Genomic DNA, 25,563 nt, shown 5'->3' with positions numbered 1-25,563 from the left:
CACATCCTGGTGTCTCACACAGATTTACTGCATGACTCATGCTGCACCTGTGTTCAAGGGAAACACTGTCCGCAAACAGGAAGTGCTACAGTACCGTATGCTTTAATGTGGTTTAGTGTGACTCATTCAACTTGGAATCACACAACAGTACAGAAACTCACACATGTATTTGAAAAACTCTCTGCACAAATGTGGACTGTCTAATATTAATAGTCCATAACCAGTTTTCTAATTGTCTGTGGTAAACCATGGTCCATTTCAGGCTAAATGCACAAACCCAGGCAAACACATTCAGAGCAGGGTTATTATAGTTTTGTGTTCTTAATTTACTTATTTATATTTTATAGTAAAAATAAATTCATTTTAGTTTTGTTTGTTTAAAATAGTGCCTATTTTATTTTTTATTTTTGTGTGTGTGTGTGTGTGTGTGTGTGTGTATTATTTATTTATTTAATATTTTAGTTTAAGTATTTTAAGGTATTTTAGTAAACAGACTCATATAATTTAAATATGTTTTGCAATTAATTTAAATATGTAATCTGTATAATTCAAATATGTTTTACGTTTTTTTTTTTAGAATAGTTTTTCTGTATTTTAGAATTTAAAGGTATGTTAAGTTACTGTTAACAAATATAATGTTAAATGTTTTACGTGGTTTAATGTATTCAAAACTTAAAATAAAACTAGTTTGTAGTTTCGGTTTTATTTTTCTTTATTTCTATGTTTTTGGAATCTTAAATTTTTTTTCCAGTTTTACTACCCTTCAGAAGTTTGAGGTTGTGTTTTTTTGTTGTCGTTGTTTTTACTGAAATTAATACTTATTCAGCAGTGATGCATAAAATAGAAAGTAAAAAACTAACAGTGTTTCAAAAATGTCTATTTCAAATAAACTTTCTATTTATCAAAGAATCCTCAAAAAGAAGATGCAAATAATTATCTAGAACAACCATTTTTATATCTGATGAATTTAATGAAAGAATTACGAAGCTACATTTTAAGACATATAAATATATTCAAATATTTCACTATATTACTCTAACTTTCTTACTGTTTTTGATAATAAATGCATTTTTGGGTGAGCTTAAGAGACTTTTTTTGTGAAAAATAATAAAAAAATAATTTATTCATATATTATTTATTTATTCACAGAAAATAAACTCTTTCCTTAATTTGTAAAAACAAAAAAAAAATGTTTTTGCAGTAATGGTGTGAGTGGATATTTCTTTATCATCCATGTTCTCTTTTTATGTACCTTTTTAAAATTTAGTAAAATGAAACACACATTTCCTCAATTAATTGAATTAGATTGTTACTTGATTTTAATTAGCTATATTTTAACATGATATTTCAGTTGTATGCTTTTATATTTTGTTACATTTATTGGTGATGCAGTGCCTTGCCCTGTATATCTTGTTTGTAATGCCTTACTGCAGACACATTTTGTTATTTCAAACTGTAGCACAATTATTTTACAATTGTTTTATTTTATCTACAATTATTTTCTGCTGGAATCAAACTTTTTTTTTTTTTTTGCCCACCAAAAAAATAAAAAAATAAAATAAAAACAGTAGAGGGCACCAAAGATTCACCTTAAACATGCATTCTCTCTCTCTCTCTCTCTCTCTCTCTCTCTCTCTCTCTCTCTCTCTCTCTCTCTCTCTCCAGCACACTTTTCTTTAATCGTCAAGGCTTGTCTTAATGAACAATGAATCTGCTAACGTTTGGCCCTCTGTCAGGTATTGAGAAATGCGAAGCTCTTTTATGTCTACTCTACCCCCTTCTGTGGTAACGTCCTCTATCCTCTACTGGACAGGAAGCGGTCATCGGTTATAAACAGGACGTTTAAGCATCTAAACGGGCTGCTTCTGGTCAGACAATGTACGTGTGGACATCTTGTTTGTGTGGATGTTTTCCTCAAGGCTTGAGGAAGTGTGTGAGTGGTGGCGTCTTAACAGGAAGTGTCTGTGAGTTGGTGCAGCAGGCAGTGTTGCGTTCGGTTCTGACCACATGATCTGGAGCGTGTGTGTATGTACATGCAGACTGTGACCAAGATTCCCCTTGCCACCAGTGGCCAGTTAATCATCGCATAGATGCGTTATAATTGAAGTGCTGTGAGCTGGTGTGGCCGTCTCAAACACTAACTCATTTCCATTAGCAACAGGCCTCATGAGAAACTGAAGCATTGAGCCACGAGAGACTATTTGCTCTCGGTCACACTGGTTTTACATGGGTTTAGGGGTGTTGTTAGGCACAATTTGCAACAAAAATACCTTAAGGTTGGGCATGCTTTCTTTCTTCTGTTGAACACAAAAGAAGATATTTGGTAACCAAACATTTGCTGGTAGTCATCTGTAGTTGTCTTTTTCTCCATGCTATGAAAGTCATTGACAACCAGTGACTGTTGGTTTACCAACATTCTTCAAAATATATTATGATCCACAAAAGAAAGTAAGTCACACAAGTCTAAAATGTGATTAGGGTAAGTAAATGTTGATCAAATAATTTTTGGGGGGGGTTAACTATCCCATTAAGGCAATCTCTGTGCTAATTCACTCTTGAATGTTGAAACATTGAGCAGATATACATGCCTATAAAATTTCTCGTCTGGGCAAATTAACATTAAATATGAATAACTGATCTTGGAAACTAGAGCAATACCATTTGTCCAATCTTTACATATATATATATATATATATATATATAAATTGAATGTAAATTCATGTTCCAGTCACATTTTCTAGGTTAAATAAACATTACTTACACTATCAGAAAAATAGCACATAGCCACAATTGTATTTTGTATTTTTACGTTAAAAGGTTAGTTCACCCAATTTGCTAAATTATGTCTTTAATACTCACCCTCATGTTGTTCCAAACCCGTAAGACCTCCGTTTATTTTTGGAACACAGTTTAAGATATTTTAAATTTAGTCCGAGAGCTCTCAGTCCCTCCATTGAAGCTGTGTGTACGGTATACTGTCCATGTCCAGAAAGGTAAGAAAAACATCATCAGAGTAGTCCATGTGACATCAGAGGGTCAGTTAGAATTTTTTGAAGCATCGAAAATACATTTTGGTCCAAAACTAGCAAAAACTACGACTTTATTCAGCATTGTCTTTTCTTCCGTGTCTGTTGTAAGACAGTTCAAAACAAAGCAGTTTGTCATATCCGGTTCGCGAAAATGAATCATTCGATGTAACCGGATCTTTTTGAACCAGTTCACCAAATCGAACTGAATCGTTTTAAACAGTTCACGTCTCCAATACGCATTAATCCACAAATGACTTAAGCTGTTAACTTTTTTAATGTGGCTGACACTCCATCTGAGTTCAAACAAACCAATATCCCGGAGTAATTCATGTACTCAAACAGTACACTGACTTAACACGCATAAACACAAGAGGCACGGTTTATCGCATTAACCAATCACAGCCGATCATAACCAGTCATATCTGATCTGATCACGGCACACTATGGGAGTCTGTTAAAACTCATTGGGCTTAGGGGAGGTGAGAGAGATGCAGACTTCCGTTGAAACGCATTGCTATTGGACAATGTTGATTTATACACTTTTTAATATTATGTATTGTAATGTTGGCATTGTTATATTTAAATGTAATGCTGAAGAGTTCCAAACTACCACTGGTATTAATACCAGCCTAAAAAACCTGTGCGGTGGGAGCTTCATGGAATGTTCCAATGGCCAAACAGATGCATGTAAGTCTCATTTCACCAAGTGCAATGCTAAGCGTTGGATGGAGCTGTGTGAAGCATGCAGCCACTGGACTCTGGAGCAGTGGAAACATCTGCTTCTCTGTTTGGCATTCTGATGGGCGAGTGTGTAACCTGCCCTTGTCTATTCCAGCTTGACTGTTCCCCAGTGCACACAGAAAGGTCCACAAAGACATGGTTGGATGAGTTTGATGTGGAAGAACTTGACTGGCTTGCACAGAGCCCTGACCTCAACCTTATCGAACACTGAAATGGAAATTGTGAGCCAGGCCTTCTCCAACATCAGCGCCTGACCTCACAAATGCTCTACTGGATGAATGGGCGAAAATGACCACAGAAACACTCCAGAATTTGGTTGAAATATATATGTGCTACCCACCACTTCTCGATACCAAATGTATTAACCGGAATCTGAAGGATCACATGACACTTCTGTGTGTTTGTGTGCTGGCTGTTTTACAACGGCTTTGAATATTGTTCATCCAATCAGATTTTGCAGCTGTAACTGTCCAGCAGAAGATAAACTGTGGTCTCCTCTCCTTTGGTCGGGTTCAGACTCATACGGTCAGTTATATGTAAACTAGGCTATAGGGCAGAGTGTGTGTGTTTGTGTCAGAGCGAGATGGGTACAACAGATCGTGAAGCACAAAGATCATAACCTTTTAAAGAGAGGAAATTTATATCCTCACAGGAAGTATACAAATGTTCTCCTGGGAACTTCCTGTCAGCACACTTGGCGCATACAAACCTCTGTTGACCTCCAGTGTTGTGTGAAGATGTGATTTGTGTTCTCGGGTCAGTGAGTTCTTGTTTTTAGAGCCATTGTGAAATGCATGGAGGAATTTCTCAACGCCGCTATTGCTGGTTCGCCTGTAATGATACTGTGTTTGTCTGGGTATTTCCAATAATACATGAGATGTCATGTTTGTTTAGGGAACCAGTAAAGAATTACTCAACCTTATGAAGAACAGCACTGCAGTGTTATTTGTAATGCTATAGTTCGTTGAGGTTTGGATTATTTAAAGCAGAAAGAAACACACACACATGGATACACTCCAACTAAAGACATTCCTCACGTCTTCATGCATCTTTCACCTTCTTCTCTATTGTTTTCCCGTCTGTTTTTCTTCACTGCGCTGCCCTTTTGTTTCTGTAGTGGGGAAAAACCATGTACTTGTGTGAGTGTGTACATATGAAATGATTTCTTGTTGGATGAACTAGCCTGTTTCTTGTGACCAATTAAAATGTGTTTACCAAGACACCTATTTCACCCAGTAATGGTTAATATGTAAGTGTATGCATATGTAGTTTTTATAAAAAAAAATTTGCTCATCAAATGTGGATATACTTGATTAAAAATACATTAAACCCGTAATGTTGTGAAATATCATTACGGTTTAAAATAACTGTTTAATATAATTTAAAATGTCATTTATTTCTGTGACGCAAAGCTGAATTTTCAGCATCATTACCCCAGTTTTCAGTGTCACATGACCCTTCAGAAATCATTCTTATTAATATCAGTGTCGAAAACAGTTGTGGTGCTTAAAGGATTAGTTCTCTTCCAGATTAAAAAGATCCTGAAAATATAGTCATCCCCATGTCATCCAGGATTTTCATCTCTTTTTTTCTTCAGTTGAAAAGAAATAAAGGATTTGAAGGAAAACATTCCAGGATTTTTCCATATAGTGGTCTTAAATGGGAGAATTTGTGGTTAAACTATATAGTTTTTTTTAAATGACCAGTACTTTCACAAGACAAGGCCCTTATTTCTCAGCTGGGATTGTGTAGAGCCCTTTGAAGCTGCATTGAACCTGCAGCTTGGACCTTCAACCCATTGGGCACCCATTTAAGTCCACTATATGGAGAAAAATCTTGGAATGTTTTCCTCAAAAACATTACTTTCTTTCCATCAAATGTGAAGAAAGAAAGAAAAAAAATCCAAACCAACTGAAGAAAGAAAGACACGAACATCTTGAATGACATGGAGGAGAATTAATTTTCATTAAATGTTTATTCTGGAAGAGAATAATCCTTGAATGTTTTTGTAGAAACCCTGTTGCTTTTTTCATAAAATGTTCTAAATAGAGTATTAAAAAATTTTGCATTTCAGCATTTATTTGAAATCAAAATCTTCAGTAGCTGGTGTCCTTATATGAATTTAATTATAGTAAATAATGTGTTTTTTTTTTCTGAACCGTCAGAGGTGAATCTCTGGCTGCACTCTGAAGATCTGCTGTGATGTGAAACACTGAAAGCCTCACTGGTCATATAATTCTAACAATGCCAAGTTTTAAACTTGTATAATACAAACACACTCAAATAGTTGCGTACATGTCCGTTCCCATGAGTATGATTCCAGACCCATCATGTTTAAGATAATCCACACTGTTCTTCTTCATAAAATTATATACAAAACAGCCATCATCAGTCATTTTCTAACAGACATTCGTAATCATTTTAAGAAATGCAGAAGGGTCACACACAGATTTCAGTGTCTTATTTCCCACATCCAGGATTGTGGGTTGCAAAACACACTCATGAAAAGCCTCAGAGGGGGACCATCCATGTGGATTCTGGGTAGTGTGCCCTTCAGCAGCGCTTCTGTGATTGGTCCAAATCTCCATCAGTCAGTCCAAGCCTCAAATGCACTGAGTGTGTCCAACCATTACAGCCCACCCACTGAACCAGTGCCTCAAGTGTTATCATTCATGTTGACACACACACACACACATGCATAATTGAGACCAGATGTTCACTTTGTAGCATAAGATGTTGCCTTCTGTCCCAAATACACTAGTGTCTTGAGGGACACAGTGATGAGAGCGTCCTGCTCTAAATGAGGACACCACACACACACTCAAGCTCTCTACAGACTTTATAAAGCTACATCGTTGTACACAGGAGTAGCTATGTTTCAGAGTTTCCAAGGAATAATCAAGTGAAAAACTGGCTGTAGGTGATTTTTCTTGTCTTTTATGGTTGTTGGCACTGGTCAGATTGTATGTTATGACACCAATGAGTGCCACAATAATTACTTCATATCAGGCCATATTGTATTTTGGCTAATGATTGATAAAGAAAGTTCTCAGTATCTATTTTAATATTTAACAATGTCATTTATTTCTGTGATGGCAAAGCTGAATTTCCAGCATCATTCTAATAGGCTGATTTGGTCATTTAAGAATAATTTCTACTTCTTATCAATATTTAAAAGTAGCGTTGTGTAAGGTTTTTATGAAAACTGTGTGTTTTTTTTTTCAAGATTATTTGATGAATAGAAAGCTTAAAAGACCAGAATTTATTTGAAATATATAATTTTATTTTAGAAATGCCCCCCTCCCCCTCCAAAAAAAGTCAGACCCCAAACATTTTAGCAGTAGTTTTTATTTGTATTTATTGTATAGTTTCTTTTACAACACTTTATCATGTATGTCATTTATTAGCATAGGTTAATGTTCAAATTTACAATAAATCTAATATATCGTTAACTAACAAGAATTAGATTAATAAATGATTCAACTATTTAAAACAATGAAAAATATATATTTTCATTGTTAGTTAGTGACAACAGATGTATTAACTTAAAAGTTTCTAACATTTTATTGTTCATTATAATAATATATTTTTCTTTACCAAAAAAAAAGAAGAAGAAGAAAAAAATGAAAAGAAACTTTGCAGCAAACTATAAATTATACAGCTGTAACAGGCTGGAAAACAATGGTATTTTACAAGCCTTTTTTACAATTTTGACCAAACCTCATCCATGTTAGCCAGCAACACAGCATTATATAATAATCTGCAGAATTGCCAAAACAAAAAAACATTTTTTTTTTTTAAATTTGCAAGGCATAAAAATGGATGTTAAGCATTGATATTTAGTAGCAAACTGAAGCAAGTGAGCATTCAGTCAACTAGAACTCAGGGTAGAGAGCTGTTCTACTTTGTTTTCACTCTTTTAAATGTAAACACTTCTTTCTCACTCTTTCTGTCTCTGTTTCTCATTTCAGTTGGTGGCAGTGTTTGATGAACAAGAGCCTCATGTCGGAGGTGACGGGACCAGTGCGAGTTCAACGGGCACCCAGTCGCCTGAACTATTCTCTGGAGAGCCATCTGCCTTCCAACCGTACCTGCCCCAGAGCGAGATAGAGGTCACCACATCCACGCTTCGAACCAGTAAGAGATAAATAAAGAGACTCTCATAATGTTGTCTAGGTCTTTGATAGTTTGAAATGTGCCACTTCTGTGGAAGTTTTGGCCTTTTGTGCCACTCATTGGTCTCTCTGTTTCTCACAGACATGCCTTTGCATGTTCGTCGCAGTAGTGATCCAGCACTGTTGAACCTGACAGCGATGTCGCTCTCTGAGCCTGGTTCGCAACCCGAAGAACCTTCCAGAAAAAATCCCACACGATGGTCCACAACCGCTGGCTTCCTGAAACCACGTTTCTCCACCGACACAAACAGTCTGGAGAGGAAGGTATAAAGCTGCTGTAAAGGTCCAAACCTTTGTAGTGGAGGAACATAAATGACTTAAAAGGATATTTCACCCCAAATTATAATTCTGTCATAATTTACTCAACCTCATGTAATTCCAAAACCTATAGGACTTTAATTCTTCTTCAAAAGAAGCTATTTTGACCTTAAATTGTCTTTACAATTATGTGTTATTTTGGAACTCATTGACTTTCATTAAATAAAATGAAACCTTCTTCAAAATATCTTTTATGTTCTGCGGAAGAAATTTATACCATTCAGAATGGCCTACTCTGATGCTTATTGAGTGCAGGTTCTGGAAGTCAAAAATTAAAAAGAAATGGTATTTAGTAGATAAGTTTTTGCATAGGCAAATAGATTTTTAACCCTAACTTTTAAACCTATGTAAGACACAGCATTTGTGATTACCGAGGTTGTTAATCAATGGTATATGCTTTTGTTGAAGCCATCAGTTTGCATTATTTCAAGAAATATTTTAATAAATAACAAATTGCACCAAAAGAGCTCAGCGTGGAATACAAACTCCCATAAAGCTCTACAGATAATTGAGTCTGTCTCAATACACTTTTTAAATACTTAAATATTTGCATATTTTGCAATTTTTTTCAACATTTATAATGTTTGATGGTATTGTTCCTCATTAAAGTTAAGTACACTGTCTCATCTTTTTATCCAATTCTCTAAATAATTTTTGTTTCAAGTAAATGTTTGTGATTTTGTAATTCACTGTTGATACATAGCTTCTTGCTCTTTAAAAAAAAAAACTTTTTGAAAACCCCTATTAGAAGGATAAATGGGGACAAAATCCTTTCAAAACCAGTGCCAAGATAAAAGTGAGCAGGCACTCTAGCACTCTGTTAATGTTCACACAAAGGTTGTCAAGATATTTAGAGGTGGTAAGTGCTAAGTGGGCAGCTGACTTTACTCTCTGATTTGTTAGCTGTATTGCTGTTTGGAGGCCATTAGGTTCCTGCCTGTATCTTTTCTCAAATCATATGCGATAAATCTTTAGAAGCAGAGGTCACCCTCCATGACATATCTATGAACATTTACTGTCATTTCTGAATGGTTCAAAACCCCACATCTCACAAACAGTTAGAGCTCAATAAACAAAGCCGAGTGATTGGAGAAAATGTTGCACTGCTGTTTGTGTGTTAAATGTATTGTGTGTGTGTGTGGGTTCATTTAATGCATTTGCTGATGTGACCATCATTTCTCAGTCTGTTCTCTTCTAGCAGAGTAATGCTTACTTCAATGCTAGTCTTAAAACTCTCCAGACAGTGAGTTATGGATTTTGCTCACTCTTTCACGCTCTCTCTCACTCTCTCTCTCATCTTGTTTATTCCTTTGTAGTATGAGGCTTTGATTTACAGCTTTTTCTTATCCATCAGCACAGTTTCCTCACAGACCAAAAATATTTTGGGGATTCATGGTGGTTTACTGTTATATTAAATTGTGATCTGACCATTAATGTGCATGTGAATCATTATTATCATTAAAACTAAAGAGTTAACAGGGAGTTAACAGTGTAAAAAAAACAAAACTTTTTTCTCTTCAGGGCCGAGGTGTCGACACGTATCGTAGTCTTCCTCGTGATGCAGGGCAGCGGTCAAATCAGAAAGAGTTTCAGCGTGAAAAGGCCCGTTCCTCACTCAGCGCCAATCATCCCATGGTGGACCACTGGCTGGAGCGACATGAACAGGTTAGGACTGAAATGACCTAGATCTTCATATGTATATATTGCTGTTTTAAGTAGTTTCCCTAAATCACTATATAAAAACTAAAATTGCAGTCTTTGTGATTTAAAATTCACACTAAACCATTTGATTTTATTTCTATCAATTTTGCAACCCTTATGTTAAGCATCATGTTTCTTTAGAAATCAACATTTCAAAATGTCCTACCAAGTACAAAATAAGCATTTATTGAAACCAAGCTGTAAAAATTAATCATTGAAAATCTACACTTTTCTGACGTAAGATGGATCTGGTAGGCCAGTCATGGTTGGGTAATCAGTGGAAAGCTGGATAAATCATATTATTGCTAAACCAGAGAAAATAACAGTAAAATGTGTGAAAGTGCATCAAACTCCGTCGTTTCTAGCTGTTTGTGGTGCCTACTGCTCTCCATTTCCTTCAGAAAGATCCCAGTGTTAGGAAAGAATAGCTTAATTGTGTACAATTTTTTAAAAAGTTAATGCACACATTTCAGCGCAGATTTTTTTTGTGAATATGTCACCATGGAATGCAGACTTTGTAAAAAGGCTGCTATTAAAGGATGGCACACTTGAAAACTTTATTGGACTTGACAGCAAAACCACAGTCTTAGCAGATCAAAGCATTGTTGTTCACTTGACATGTAAAGGGGATGTTTCTTGAAGGCACAGCACACTGATTCTTTACAGTGTGAGTCCTTACCCCAAAACTATTTGTAGCTCAATGCTTTATGTACATTAAAATGTATGCTTAAAAACAGAAATATAAATATATTTATTTAAAAAAAAACTTTTTTAAAGAAACATGCCATGACTCGTACTACTACTGTACTGTTTAAAAGAAAGGGTTGTGTATGTGGTCTACTCTACATGATGCTAATAAACTTAGTGTATATGTGTTATATTGTGTTTTCTTGACTGGAATCGAAGAATAGTGAAATCAGTTGCATTCAGTATATATAGAGAGAGAAGAGATGTGTGGTGTATTGTATCAAAGAGAAGATCCAGAGAGAGAGGGCTGGTGTGGAGGAGGGGAGAGTGTGTGTGTGTGTCTGTAATTAATCATAAAGGTAAAACAGCGATTATAAATCACTCTCAGCTTTAGACTGCTAATGAGATAAGACTATATATAGATTTCTTTTTTTTTTCTTTTAGTTTCTCTCCAGCAGGTGCTGCTGTAGGTCAGTTGTATCTCAGTTATCAGTTTTTCTCTTCAGTATTCCCTTATTCTGATATACATATTCACTTTGTCGGTCTACTAAGCGTGGAGCTGATAGATGAACATATGGACAGACTGATCGATGGATAGCTAGGTTGACAGACAGACAAGTAGGTGGGCATATAGACGAGTAAATAGATAGATAGATAGATAGATGGTACATGGTACATGAAAAGACAAGTGGAAGGATGGATAGATAGTTTGATAAAGACTCAAATAAAATTTACATCAATGAAAAATCATACGATTTGACAACGTCATGTTAAACTAATTTAAACACTTTCTGCATCATGACGTAATTACAATACATCATCATAATGCATTAATATTGCTTGGTGCATGCATAGTTCTGCCATTTCTGTGCTCTGAAAGGATCATTTCTAAAAAATGAGTAAAAAAAGAAAATGATACAGGGGCACAAGGCAGGAAGCGACATATAGAGGAGTAGAAAAAAAATACATAAATCACAAGTTAACCACAATGTATTTGACCTTGATGTTTATGCAGTATTTAGAAATAGCCTTATTAAGAACATAGAACATATTAACTGGCATCATTGACACTGTGGAATGTTTTTGCTCGAGTTAACTGCTTATTTAATTTAACTTTCTTTTCTCTTAAATAAATGTTAGCTTCTGTAATGATGTTTTAATATCAGTTACATTACTGCCGGCTTTTAATTCACCAAAAATTGTCTAAACGTCTTTTGTTGTCTGTTAGACTATATTCTAGGCATTTCATATTGTTCATATTTCTCTCTCTTATAATAAGTACTTGTCACTGTATATGTAACGGAGGCCAGCGTGAAGGTGCTGTACAGGTAAACCTCACTCCCATGATCTCAAGAGACACACGAGCAACTTTAGCCTCCTTGTACGTGCATTGGCCTCTAAAATCTAAAATCCCACCCAGGGCACCAACAGAGCCTGGGCCGGCCCTGGGTAGATAGATAGATAGATAGATAGATAGATAGATAGATAGATAGATAGATAGATAGATAGATAGATAGATAGATAGATAGAAAGACAGATAGATAGATAGATGGTACATAAAAAGACAGATGGAATGATGGATGGAAAGATATAGTTTGATATAGACTCGCAGACAGATAGACAGGTAGATATATGGGTACATAGATGTTAGATGGATGGTAGATAGATAGACGAGTAGGTAGATGGGCAGAGGTTGATGGGTTGATGGATAGATGGATAGATATTTCTCCGTAATTCTCACCCTCTTCTTCTGGAGGATGGTCTGTTTTTCTTTAACCAGTTAATAATTGAAAAGCGTGATGGACTAAACGCTCCTTTGTTGCTTCTTTCCCCATTTCTTGTCATGCATAGCAAAACCTCAGCAAGTTGAAGTGAGGCTCACCTAAATAAGAGCAGGAGTAACGCTCGAGCATAAACTAATAAGTGACTGAATTAGGACGAGGTCTTTATCCTGTGAATGTGTATTTGTCCCATCGGGCTTTGCTGATGAAAGCATGTATTAATGTGCAGCTTCAGTGAGGGAAACCATGTGCGTTCAGTAGAAACAGAATGTCAAGGCTCTGCTTTTTTGCGCTATTAGTCATTCCAGTTCAGGAGAATCCCAGACAAATGCCTGGTTACTCAGTCACTGAGGAAAACAATCGCTGGTTGAAATATGCGTTTGCCAAGAGAAAGGTTTGGATCAGATCCGAGCAGGACAATGGTTTGGCAACCGTCTCTGATCATTCATTGGATTTTGTCAGAAGGCCAGCGGTGTCATTCTGATTCAGTTATGCTGTCAAACACACACACACACTCTTGTCATATTAGACAGCTGTTATATAAGGAGACATGGTTATGTCTGCCGTAGAGGGTGTATTTTGTATCACAGCTATTTTCTCCACTTCCTTCCATTGTTTTTTCCACTGTGTTACACTTTTGAACACCCTTGGCCACGGAGGAAAAGAGTGATTGACCAACTGCCCTAGATAGAGAGAGATGGAGAGACTTAGAGACCACAGGGGTAATAGAGAAACAACTCAGGGAAAAACTAATCAAAACATTGAGAAAGAGAAAAACAGATTTTTCTTCAGCTTTTTCTGTTACTTTCTTTTTCTTTTCTTTTATTCTTTTTCCCCTTATACCTTTCTTTTTCTTTTCTTTTTTAGTTTTATATTTTATTCTCTTTCTTTCCTTTCTTTTTTTTTTACATTTTCTGATCCTTTTTCATTTTATTTTCTTTTTTCTTGTCATCATTTTTTCTCTTTTTTTGTTTTTCCCACTTTTCTTATTTTTTTTTCTTTTCTTTTTTCTCTTTCATAGTATTCCTTTTTGTTTATTTTTTTATTTTATTTTTCCTTTCATGTATTTTCTTAATCTTTTTTTTTTGTAGTTTGGATATTTTGTCTATTTTAGTTTTTTTCCCATTTTTCTTTATTTTTTTCTTTTTAGTTTTTTATTATTCTTTTCTTTTTCTTTTTCTATTTCTTTCATTGTTCCCCTTTTTTCTTCCGTCACCGCTCCCTTGAGCTGAATAATGCATGTAAACTGTCTCAGGCCCAGTCTTGTGTTTGCATCTAGAGTTATGTGTGTATCATTTTTCTTTTTTCATTACAGATTGTATGATTAGGTTACATTAGATGAAAACTACTTTCAAAGTTTTGCAGGGTTTATGCAAGAACATATAAGCGTAGTCATGGATGCAGAACAAGGACCTGTTGGCTACTGAAACTTTAATGCATGTGTGTGTGTGTGTGTGTGTGTGTGTGTGTGTGTGTCAGTGGTTGTGTGGTGCTACTCAAATAATCAGGTGACACAGTAGTGAGCATGTGCTCTTGTGTAACTCTCACCTGATCCGTGGTGTATCAGGTGAAACATCTCAGCTACAAACGGAGAATGAATTCCTTCAAACTGTTTAGAAAAAGAAGAACTTCAGATCTCCCTGCAGAAATCTTCACCCAGGTCCTTTCATGTCATGTATACATTGTGATTCTTTTGTCATTTATTGATGTTACATTACAATGTCAAATGTATTTCTTGCAGGTTTTTGTTGAGTGCAATGCATTGTGGGTTAAGCAGTTTTCTTCTTGTTTTAGGATGAGGAGGAGAATGGTAGGATTGAGCCAGTGGGACGTGCGGATACGTGTTTAGATCACATGGGAGTGAGATCGCTGGAGTAAGTACCACACATACACACACACACACATGCTCTGACTGACAGCAGTGGTGATCTTATCTCTTATTTTATGCGAATCTCTCCTTCATGCTGTCAGTTTGATTTGCAGGTAATGAAACGTTTCAGCTCTCGAGTTTTATTGTAAAATACGACTTTTTTTCTAAACGCTGAGATCAGATTGAAATGTTTTGGATTAATCTCTCATAAACTGTCATCTAAACTCTCGCTTGAGTCTCTCACAGTTCTGTCTGTCACTTACTAGATGTGATGGCATTGATGCCAAAATGAGTGTTTTGGTGTGAATCTTTGATAAACCTAATGACTGAAATGCTAGCACACATTTAAGACAAACTTTTTAGTCTTTATAGATGCATGACCAACAAATACAATGTCTATCTAGATGCAAAAGTGCAGTTAGTGTGTCAGCTGAATCACAGCATTCTGACTCTTTGCACGATCTCACTCCACCCTACTTTGTTTTACTCCGCCTCCATTCATCTTTACATGGAACAGCATGTTTATTTACTCTCTCTGATGGTTTGTTTTCTTTTTTCCCCTCGATCCTCCAGTGATATCGTGAAATTGGTGGAAGTGTCCAATGATGGAGGTCCTCTTGGTATCCATGTGGTGCCTTTCAGTGGACGAGACCGCAGGTAACAACCACCAAACTTCATTATTATATCAATAAAAGGACCAAAAGTAAAATAAAATCAATTGTTTTTAGCTTGGGAAACGCAACCACTGAACATAAACCATGCTCATGATCACCACAGCTAAAAACAAAAACATATTTAAACAAAATATTTTGTGAATGTTTAGCTCAAATGTTTTTGAATCGAATATTGATGCATTTAAAATTCATTTTATTATTTTTTTGGTTCCTGACATATTCTGAACCCAGCAAGAGATCTGCTTTAGTTTACTTGAAAGTCTGTCCTCTGCATCAGCTGATGATCTGAGTGATCAGTGTTTGATTTGAGATTGACTAAATGGTTGTGTGACTCCTCTCTAGAGAGTCCATAAGAGTCTGTCCAGAAGAGATAGAGTATCTAAACAGCATCTGTATGTGAGCGGTCACCAGGCAAACTAATCTAGCTAAAAGCAGCTTTATATCTGTGAGCTGCATCTCTCTCCGGGCGGCGAGCTGCAACAGCAACAGGACGTAGAGTTATAAAGATGGAGAACATAATTTTTTTTTGAAGAATTAGCTTTCGTTCAGAAGTGCTTTATGATGATGCATTAGTTTCAAGTTCTTTCAATTCGATATCAATCAAATTAATGCTTCATTTCAAATGGATGACGCTTATGATTAAATAAATAATAAATCTCAGAAATCTTTAGATCAAGTGTGTGTGTGTGTGTGCTGCAGGACGTTGGGTCTGCTGGTGAAGCGTTTGGAGCGTGGAGGGAAGGCTGATGTCCAGGGTTTGTTTCAGGAGAATGACTGCATCATTCGCATCAACAATGGAGACCTGCGGAATGTCAGATTTGAGCAGTAAGACCTGACCTCTGACCTTTGACATCTGATGTCTACAGAGTGCTTGTTGTCCCTTCAATTCCTTACTCTTCATGTCATCTATTCATTTGTTCTGCTCATTTGTTTGTTCCTCCATCTATTCATCCATCCATCCGTCCTTCCATTCATCCATCTGTCAGTCATCATTTATTCACCCATCCATTCATCCAGCTATCCATTTACATGAATCTATCCATCCTCATTGATCTATCTATCCATCCATAAGTTTGTTATCCATCCATCCATTGACATTCATCTGTCAGTCCTGTTTATCCACACATCCATTCATCAATTTGTTCATCCATTCATCCTTTATCCATCATCCATTCATTTGTATCCATCCCTCCGTCCATCCAATTACATTCATTTATCCATCCATTGACAATCAGTCCTGTTTTTCCAAACATCCATTAATCCATTTACGTTCATCTATACATCCATCCATCCATCCATCCATTTAGGTTTATCCATCCATCCATTCTTCCATCGACATTTATCTACCAGTCCCTTTTCACCCACACATCCATCCATTCGTCCATCTGTCTATCCATTTGTGCATCTATCCATGCATATCTGTTCATCGATCCATCCATTGATATTCATCTATCAGTCCCATTCATCTAGATGTCCATCCATTCGTTCATCTATCCATTTGTCCATTCATCCATTCATTTCATTCATCCTTCCATCTGTTCATCCATTTATCCATCCAACTTTGCATTTGTTCAATCGTTCATCCTTCCATCTGTTCACCTATTCTGTCCATCTTTCTTCTTTTCTCTGACATTAAGTAAGCCTCCTATATTTTCTATTTAGCTGTGTCTGATTAAAACCCATCCACTCTCACAAAAAATGTAAAAATAAACACTATTATATATATATATATATATATATATATATATATATATATATATATATATATATATATATAATTAAATACATTTTTAATGCTGAAAATTAATTGTAAGGTTTTGTTACATAAACCTAAATGTTTGTGTGTTTTTGTTTTTTTCTCAGAGCTCAGAACATGTTTCGTCAGGCGATGCGTTCTCCCGTCATCCTATTCCATGTGGTACCATCCACCATGAGATCCCAGTACGAGCAGATATCCCATAATGAACACAACCCCAGAGCAAACATTGACCTTTCTGGACGTTTCAGCCCTGACTCCCTCTCCAATGACCCCGTCGGCCTGGACCATGTCGCTCACCGATTGGCACAACACAGGCCACACCCACCGAATAACCATGTGGACGCCAGCTCTCCCATTCATCATCCTGTTGGCCAATCAGGGAAACCTCCATCAGGTCATACCTCCTCTCCCCAAAGAGGATTAAGCCCCGCCCCCACATCCGGCTTCACCAAAAAAGTTGGGCGGAGACTTGGAATCCAGCTTAGAAAAGGTATCACTAAAAGCGTCCTGTTGCTTTTCTGAAAATGTATAATAAATGAGTGTCACTTAATAAAAACCTGCACATTATGCTGGTTGATTGCTGCAAAGATTAATATTTAGGCATTACAATTTTAACACATTTGTAGCGATCAACCTTTTTTTGATTACAGCTTAGTAAGGGGCAGCACTAGGTTCAATAAACCAATGCCTAAGAGATGTTGTATTAAGACCCCCCCCCCCCCCCCCCCCCAGTGCTGGCAGACTTATGGGGGTCTTGCGCAAAACTGTGTTGACAGGATCTATCGATTTAATGAATTTTTTTGCAATCTGTCAGCTAAGTCCTCAGCTTCACATCTCGTCACTGCCCTCCTCCACTATTAACCACTCACATTTTAATATTTTAGTGGGTTACGCATTTTTAATATAACTAATTGTACTAAATTAACTTGTAAAAGCTCTTTTAACAAATAAAGTAAAATAAAACGAATAAATTAATAAAAAGTTAATATTATTTTGTTGTAATGTTTTAATGCAGGTTAGTTTTCCTTTTCTTAATAACTTATGTTTGTTTTTTGTTGTTTTTATTAAAATGATTTAATGTGCAATGTGGCTGTGTTAAAATATGGTTTCTGCCGTGTTTATGATTAAGACTGTGCTAATGAATCCAGATGTCTATTGCGGAGCATATTTCCCATCCTGCAGAGTCTGCTGCACTGATTCAGCTGGGAGAATGTTGCTCTGTTAACTCCCACACAGCTCCTTCCTGTGTGTGTGTCCCTGCTGTAAAGGTGTGAGATGTGAAATGATTGACAACGGTTGGCACAAGTCTTGGCACCTGTGTGTGGACAGGTGGCCCAGCGGGTGCACAGGGTGGCGGTGAGGTTACAGAACAGCAGTTCAGGGAGCGTTGCTAGGCAGCGCCGCGTGTCAGTGTGATGTGTTTCCATACGGCTGTCTGATTCTCTCAGTGTTTTATTGGACCCGAGTTGCACATCACACACATATAGGAAAGCTTGCAGTGTTCTTTTTGAAAAGTGTGGCTGAACTCAACCTGTGGGGCCACTTTCTCTTTCTCACTCTCTTTCTCTCATGCTCAGATGCACTTATCTCAGCCTTGCCACACAACCTCCAATTTCTGCACCTCGGAAGGTTTAAGCCCAGTCTGTTGGGTCGATAGGTTGTGATCTTGTGTTGCCTTTCAGACCCCATGTAGTCCAGTTGGCTTCTGTTCCAGTCCTGTAGTCTCCATCAACAAGCTGTAGCCTGATGTTTCTCTAAGCCGCCAGCTTCTGATGTCACTCACGTGCAGACAGAGAGAAATTCGACACAGAAAGCAGACTCAAAAATGTGCGGAATAAAAACTAGAGCGCTAAATGCATTTAAACTATAGTCCTTTCAAATATACTCTGATTTTAAGTATGGAACTGACACTGAAATATTATGTAGCAGAACGGTACAGGTTACAGATAAAATATAATACAAATATATGTAAAAATATATAATATAATATAATAAAAAATACTGATTCCAAAAACAGAGGTGATACATTAATAACAAAATCATAAATTTGTTTAATAAATATAATATTTGTAATAACATAACATTTCAATAATATAATGTTTTTAACATTAATTTTTAATGTGTTTAAATTGCATTTATGGTAACACTTTACAATAAGGTGTCATTTGTCAACATTACTTAATGTATTAATTAACAATAAATACTTTAATTCATCATCTTTGTTAACGATAGTTAATAAAAATACAATAGCTCATTGATAGTTCTTGTTAGCTCACAGTGCATTAACTAATTTTAACAAACAAAACTTTTGATTTTAATAATGCATTAATAAACGTTGATTAATATTAATATTAACTAAGATTAGTAAATCCTGTAGATGTTCATTTTTAATTCATGGTAACAAAAGTAGTTATGTTAACTTTCTCGCTTTTTGTCAACCAATTTACAAATTAAGGAATTACATTTTTAGCATCTTTTTTTCAAGATCAGTTTATTTATTTGAAATATAAATGGTTTAATTAATGAATTTATTTTTTAATTAATTCATTTGTAATGAATTTAGTTACATATTTTATATTACCCCCCCCCCCCCCCCCCCCATATAATTTGGCTTTATCAATAAGTGACATCATACCGGCAGACATGTGTTATGCAGCATCAGATCTGTGAATTGCCATTTAACAGGGTTTTCATCATACAACACCAGTTTCTCAGGTTGAAATGGATGGGTGTGTATATCCTTAGGTCTGTCTTATAACTGTGTGTTCTCTGTGTCTGTCAGGGCCTGAAGGTCTCGGGTTCAGCATCACGTCAAGAGATGTCCCTCTTGGAGGCTCCGCCCCTATTTACGTGAAGAACATTCTGCCAAGAGGAGCTGCCATTCAGGACGGGAGACTGAAAGCAGGGGATAGATTGCTAGAGGTGAAAAGAAAATAAATTCATTTTATTTTATTTTTAACAACGAAAATAAATTAATAAAATCTAAATATAGTCCCAAACGAGTGATGTTGTGGTTGCTACAGGTCAATGGGGTGGATCTTAATGGGCGTGGTCAGGAGGAGGCGGTTTCTCTGCTGAGAAAGAGTTCCATGGGTGGAACTGTGACTCTCCTGGTACTGAGACAGGAGGAGGCCTGTCTACCCAGAGAGATGGTGAGGAACTGTCTGTGTCTCTGTGTGTGTTTGAGTGACAGTCAGTGTTGAGGTGTGAAATCCTCCTGCTAATGTCTTCATAAAACTGTCCATCTCTATAGCGCACAACATCTCTGACATTTAGAGTCTCACCATGCTTGTTTGACTAGTGGTGTTTTAGTCAAGGTTAAGTTTTCCAATTTCAAATTTTCCTCACACACTGTTTCCATTTGCATTTCAATGAGAGCTCTATAAAAGAGGACTATTTATGTTGGGCTATTTTATTTCAGTTAGCTTTTTAACCCATTTTTGAAATTTTGAAATTTTGTTTTACCTCAGTTCGAAAAGGGTCAATTCAGGTTAAATTTGGGCACTTTTCAAATTAATATCAAAGGCAAATATCCAATTGAACTGAATTTACCCTCTTTGATAACCCCAGGTGGAGTGATTTTAAGTTCCATCTTAGGTTGCACTGTGTGCATGTTTTGTTTCAGAATTGAGGGTTTTCAGTTGTAGTATTATAGTCCTCTCCTTCCTCACTCTCTTTAGAACACAGAACCAGCAATGCAGAACACAAGAGAATGGGTAAGAACCACACACACACCCGCTCATACATCTCTACATCTGCACACAGAGAGGTTCAGTGCAGTTGTTGTCAGTAATGTGCACCTGTCTCTGATGTTCTGTAATGATCCTGATCCAGCACTAACAGTTTCTTAGGGGCCGTTTATACCTGGCCACTTCATGCGTTTTCTCAGATCGGATAGCTATCCGATCGTGAAAAGACCAGGTGTAAATGCCCTCCGAAACGCATTTGAGACTGATTTGAATCCGATCGCTCAAACCACTTCAGGAGGTGGTCTGGGCCGCATTCCAGACAAAACTAGACAAGTGTAAATGCATCTGCCTGTTAAAACCACATATGTAAATTGTACTCCTCCCCAAAATGCTAAAAAAATAAACGTGTGAGGGCGTGTTATAGGCTATATGTAATGTTATAGCCAGATATGACGACGCTACTGGAACACGCACCACCAGATGAGAAGCTGAGCATATATTCATTAAACCAACGCGCAAACTATCGCAAATCAAAGTGAAAGTAAGTCGCGAACGCTTAACACACAATCATCATCATTAATAGTAGAGAAACGAAATGATCTTACCAGTGCTGTTGCCGCTCTCTATTATTGTGGTCTTTGATTTTGAAATTTTAGCTGATGATCAATAAAATGCAGCTCATATCTGTTGCTTTCGGTGACGTGCACTCCATTAAATCTGCATATAGCGCGGGCATTGAAGATCGGATTTAAATCCGTTTCGCAAAAACACATTCATGTGACCAGGTGTAAATGGAACCATTTTGATAAATCAGATAGCTATCCGATCTGAGAAAACGCATGAAGTGGCCAGGTGTAAACAGCCCCTTAAAGGGATAGTGCACCCAAAAATGAAAATCTGTGTACTCAACTTCATGCTGTTTCATGACTTCTTTCTTCTGCAGAACACGAAAGAATATATTTTTTGGAAAAACAATCATAACCGTAACCAGGGTTTGAAAATGAGTGTGGAATTGCTCTATTATAACACCTAGAAATACAAATCATACACTAAAAACTTTAAAAGAGACAGACTTTTGTGAAATATGTTTTCTCTGCTTTGGGGGGATGTGCATTGTTAAATTAGACCTTATTTATTGCATCACAATTTGTTCATATTTTCCTATAGGTTAGTAGTGGATAATTTTATCATTTTTTTATTTTTCATGCAACAATACTTAATCCTATTATAGTATTCATTGATAACCATTGCTATATTGATGATAAAGTTGTCTAGGGATCTTATGAATGTTTTAGCATGACTTTGTGAAAGTTAAACTTCTATACTGGATGGACAGTGTTTGCATATTTCATTTCATTATGTAACCTACTTGTTCTACAGATCTGTGTACAAGTGTTAAATGCTACTGTTTTTGATAGCGTTGATAAAAATTGAGATAATATCATGATTTTCCTTTCTTTTTTTTTTTGCCTTACCGAATGTGGAATACTGTCAGCAATAACCTGTCTGTGGGCTTTTTTAATAACTGTCAGAGTTTTGTGCAGACGATACAGTGTTGCCAGATATTGCTATGAAAACAAATAAAAAACGAAAACAAATAAAATAATTTAAACCAAAATGTTGACAATATTATAAGATATCGCTAACTCTAAACTGTACCATCCCACTTTGCTAACTTTTTAAACTGTCAAATTAAGAAGAAAATGCTTATAATAGCCGGATCTGGCAACATGGAGAAGGCTGCACCTGTGACCTCTCTCACAATTACTCCACCAGTGTCTCGCAGCGACATATATAGTTCTCGTCATTTTCACTTCATAAACACTACAAATTCTAGCATTCTGTCTAAATTGCAGATACATGCAGACACTCATATAAGGAGTGTTAAATTAGTCATTCAGAAAACAGATGTTATTTTAAAACATGAACCATTTGCTGAGGCCCAGACCTCGGTGACCTCATAGCTGGCTACGACCATGAATACAATTAAAATCAATGGAGACCAGTGATGTTTTTGTTCCCACTGACTTTGTTTGCATGGGCAAAAACATTTTAAAAACGTTCTTTAAATATCTTATTTGTGTTCTGGAGAAGGAATAATACAGTCAAACAGGTTTGAGATGATGTGGGTGAGTAAATTACTTCATTTTCTGTCATTTATGGATGATTATAAGATGGTTTACTCTCCCTGTACCTCAATCTGTATCTTTCTGCTGTATTAATAGACAAATAAGTGATTATTTTTACATACTCACCTGGTTGTGATTATTAAATCTAATCCAAGTTATTTGATTTAAATATGACTTGCACACCTTGAATTCGAACATTTGGTCTGTATAGAGCTGCAGCTGTTACGCTTCAGAAACACTGTCAGTGTTAAAGCTCATCCTGATCCTCTCTTCTTTTTGTCTGTTTTCCTCTTTCTGTCTCTCCCACCGCTGTTTGTGCATTAACCTCTCAAGGCTGATAAGATCTGCTTTAACAGTGGCGGTCCAGAGAGCAAGAGAGAACTAAATGAAAGCCATCCATTTCCTTTTGAGAACATGTGTGTGTGTGTGTGTGTGTGTGTCGGAGGTTGTTGCATTAAAGTGAAGGTGATTAAAGCTCAATAAAGATCGACTTTATAGAGCAGTCACTCAGTAGATGGTTGTTATAGCTGTCTCATCTCTCTCACTCTCTCTCTCTCTCTCTCTCTCTCTCTCCCACACAAACACTCACGCACTGACAGCCGCTAACATGAGGCAGTCACGGGAGAGGTCAGAAGAGCATCAGACGTTATGGGTTTATTATCTGTTTGTCTGAATCAGAGAATAGAGGTTTGGCAGGCATCATTTTTCATGAAAGCTGCCATCCCCGCCTCATTTACATGTTCTGCATTTCCTTCAGAACCAGATGAAAATGGCAGCTGTGTGTGTCAGGGACATAGTAATGGACAGGAGAGTGACTAGAATGTAAAACTGCTTGTGCAGAGGTTCATAGTGTTTCAAGGTGTAATGCACACTGAGAGATAGACATTAGCTATCCTGTCATGTTTTCATGGGAAAATTCACCCAAAAGTGACAATTCTATCATTATTTATTCACCCTAATGTCATTCCGAACCTGTGTTGACTTTATCATAAAAGGAATATTTTGAAGAATTGCACTAGTGACTCTGAGAATTGCTCTTTTTGTGTTCCACGGAGAAAAGAAAATCATATGGGTTTGAAACGATGTGAGGGTGAGGAAATGTCTTTGAATAGTCTCTCTGAACAACTAATTTGTAGTGTGTGTTCGGTCTAAGAGGTCACAAACCATGATAGTTTCTTAACATGAAGATATAAAAAATTTTTCTAATGAACCTGTTTCTCCAGGCTGTCCTTGTTACCCCGTTTTCCATCTCAATCATTATTTTGATAAAGTAAATGAAGCAGCCATTTGAAAATCAAGAAAACTACGTTTTATTTCATTCTCTACAGTCGATAATTACTGTAATGTCTTGGTTTGTTTTTGTAGAAGGTAGAAGACGAGGAGTTGGTCTTAACCCCAGATGGGACGCGTGAGTTCCTGACGCTGGAAGTGCCTCTGAGTGATTCGGGCTCAGCGGGATTAGGAGTCAGTGTCAAGGGTAACAGGTCAAAGGAGAGCCATGCTGACCTGGGCATCTTTGTCAAGTCTATTATTAACGGAGGAGCAGCATGCAAGGTTCGAAATGTATACACACAAACATTTTTTTAAGGAGATTTCAGCTGAAATCTGCAGACTTTTTTCATGATTATGGCACAGTTATTATTTTTTTTTCTTGAATGGTGTATTTAAGATCTTCTTAATCTCATTCTCTGGCATAGGATGGAAGGCTGCGAGTCAACGATCAGCTAATCGCAGTAAATGGGGAGTCGTTGGTAGGGAAGACAAACCAGGACGCCATGGAAATGCTGCGCAAGTCCATGTCAACGGAGGGCAACAAGCGTGGTATGATTCAACTGATTGTGGCAAGACGAATCAACAAGCGCCTTGAGGTAAAGATAGAAGAGTCAAGCAGATGAGTCACTGTTCATGTGAAGGTGTAAATAGTGCTTTATGTATTAGTTATATAAATGAAATGAATTGTCTGTTCCATTGAACACATCTTAAGAAAATGTTATTAGGAATAAACTTGCTACATCTCAACTCTCCCTCGTTATTGGTCATATTTTGTCATGCTACATTTTATTTCCTCTAGTCTTGCTTTAAATTTAAAAACAGACCAAAAAAAGGCATACCTACTTCAGCACACATTAAGGTCGACCACGTGCTGTTTTCTTTCTTTCTCACTCTAAAGAACATCTGATCCGTTTAAAGACCAGGCAATCAGGTCACTGCATTTCACAAATTTATCCACAAGGGCTTTCAAAAGTATTTTCTGTCATTCTGAAGGGAAAACTATGATGGACTCGTGCATTTTTGTGTCGCAAGGCTATTATAGTTTGGCTGGTAATGATGGTAATTGTCTTCACCAGAGCAGGATCATAACTGCACAAGATTTTCCCATCATGCTGAGTGTTCAGTGTCTGCATCTGATTGAGACCGAGCCCACCAGAGCTGATTCTGACCACTTGGTCACCACAACATAAACCAAAATTTAAATAGCTGCCAGTTAAATCTCTGAGAAGTGAAATTCAGAGGTTGTGGGGTTCTGAATCATGATGTTGTTCTTCTTGTTCTGGTTTCTGTCAGGGGGAGAGTCGGTGCAGTCCTCGAGGGTTTGAGCGGACCCTGAGTCCATCTCCTGATGACCACGAGCGGCGGATCTCACACTCGCTGTATGAAATCGAGGGGCTTGATGACAACCTGAGGCCACAAGGCAACACAAACAATCGTAAAATGAGTGCGTTACAACACACTTAGTCATTTCTGTGTTAGCCTAACCTGGTTTGGTTTTTTTTTTCTCCACTTTAAGCTGATCTTTTCAAAACCCATGTAAAATGTCATTTTATATTTTTTAAATGTTTTTCTTTTTAAAAGATCAATCATATATGTAGCTAAATTTAGAGAAAAGCGTATATGTTTCAATATATATGTAAATATACATCAGATTTTTAACCAAATTCTTAATTTAATATTAGTTTTTTTAGCATCTTTATATATTTTCATTTCCCTATGTATAATAAAGTAATAAATT

General features: G+C 36.7%; 1 protein-coding gene across 3 annotated transcripts in view; it reads left to right on the top strand.

Moving 5' to 3' along the window:
• The window catches only part of pard3ab (par-3 family cell polarity regulator alpha, b), a 77,503-nt gene that overhangs the window by 17,245 nt on the left and 34,695 nt on the right, over window positions 1-25,563 (top strand). For 2 of the 3 annotated variants that reach the window (XM_059501375.1, XM_059501373.1), the window contains exons 3-15: window positions 7,742-7,907; window positions 8,028-8,209; window positions 9,785-9,928; window positions 14,227-14,306; window positions 14,876-14,959; window positions 15,676-15,801; window positions 16,840-17,225; window positions 19,518-19,657; window positions 19,759-19,887; window positions 20,416-20,451; window positions 23,919-24,107; window positions 24,251-24,421; window positions 25,119-25,269. In XM_059501375.1, coding sequence (XP_059357358.1) covers window positions 7,742-7,907; window positions 8,028-8,209; window positions 9,785-9,928; window positions 14,227-14,306; window positions 14,876-14,959; window positions 15,676-15,801; window positions 16,840-17,225; window positions 19,518-19,657; window positions 19,759-19,887; window positions 20,416-20,451; window positions 23,919-24,107; window positions 24,251-24,421; window positions 25,119-25,269 — 1,984 coding nt within the window. The remainder of the gene's footprint in view (window positions 1-7,741; window positions 7,908-8,027; window positions 8,210-9,784; window positions 9,929-14,226; window positions 14,307-14,875; window positions 14,960-15,675; window positions 15,802-16,839; window positions 17,226-19,517; window positions 19,658-19,758; window positions 19,888-20,415; window positions 20,452-23,918; window positions 24,108-24,250; window positions 24,422-25,118; window positions 25,270-25,563) is intronic. The other variant, XM_059501374.1, reaches the window with a different exon arrangement.

This window comes from Carassius carassius, chromosome 20, assembly GCF_963082965.1.
Source record: "Carassius carassius chromosome 20, fCarCar2.1, whole genome shotgun sequence".
NCBI classification, from domain to species: domain Eukaryota; kingdom Metazoa; phylum Chordata; class Actinopteri; order Cypriniformes; family Cyprinidae; genus Carassius; species Carassius carassius.
Note: the sequence above shows the minus strand (reverse complement) of the source record. Positions and strands in the feature narration are given on the sequence as shown.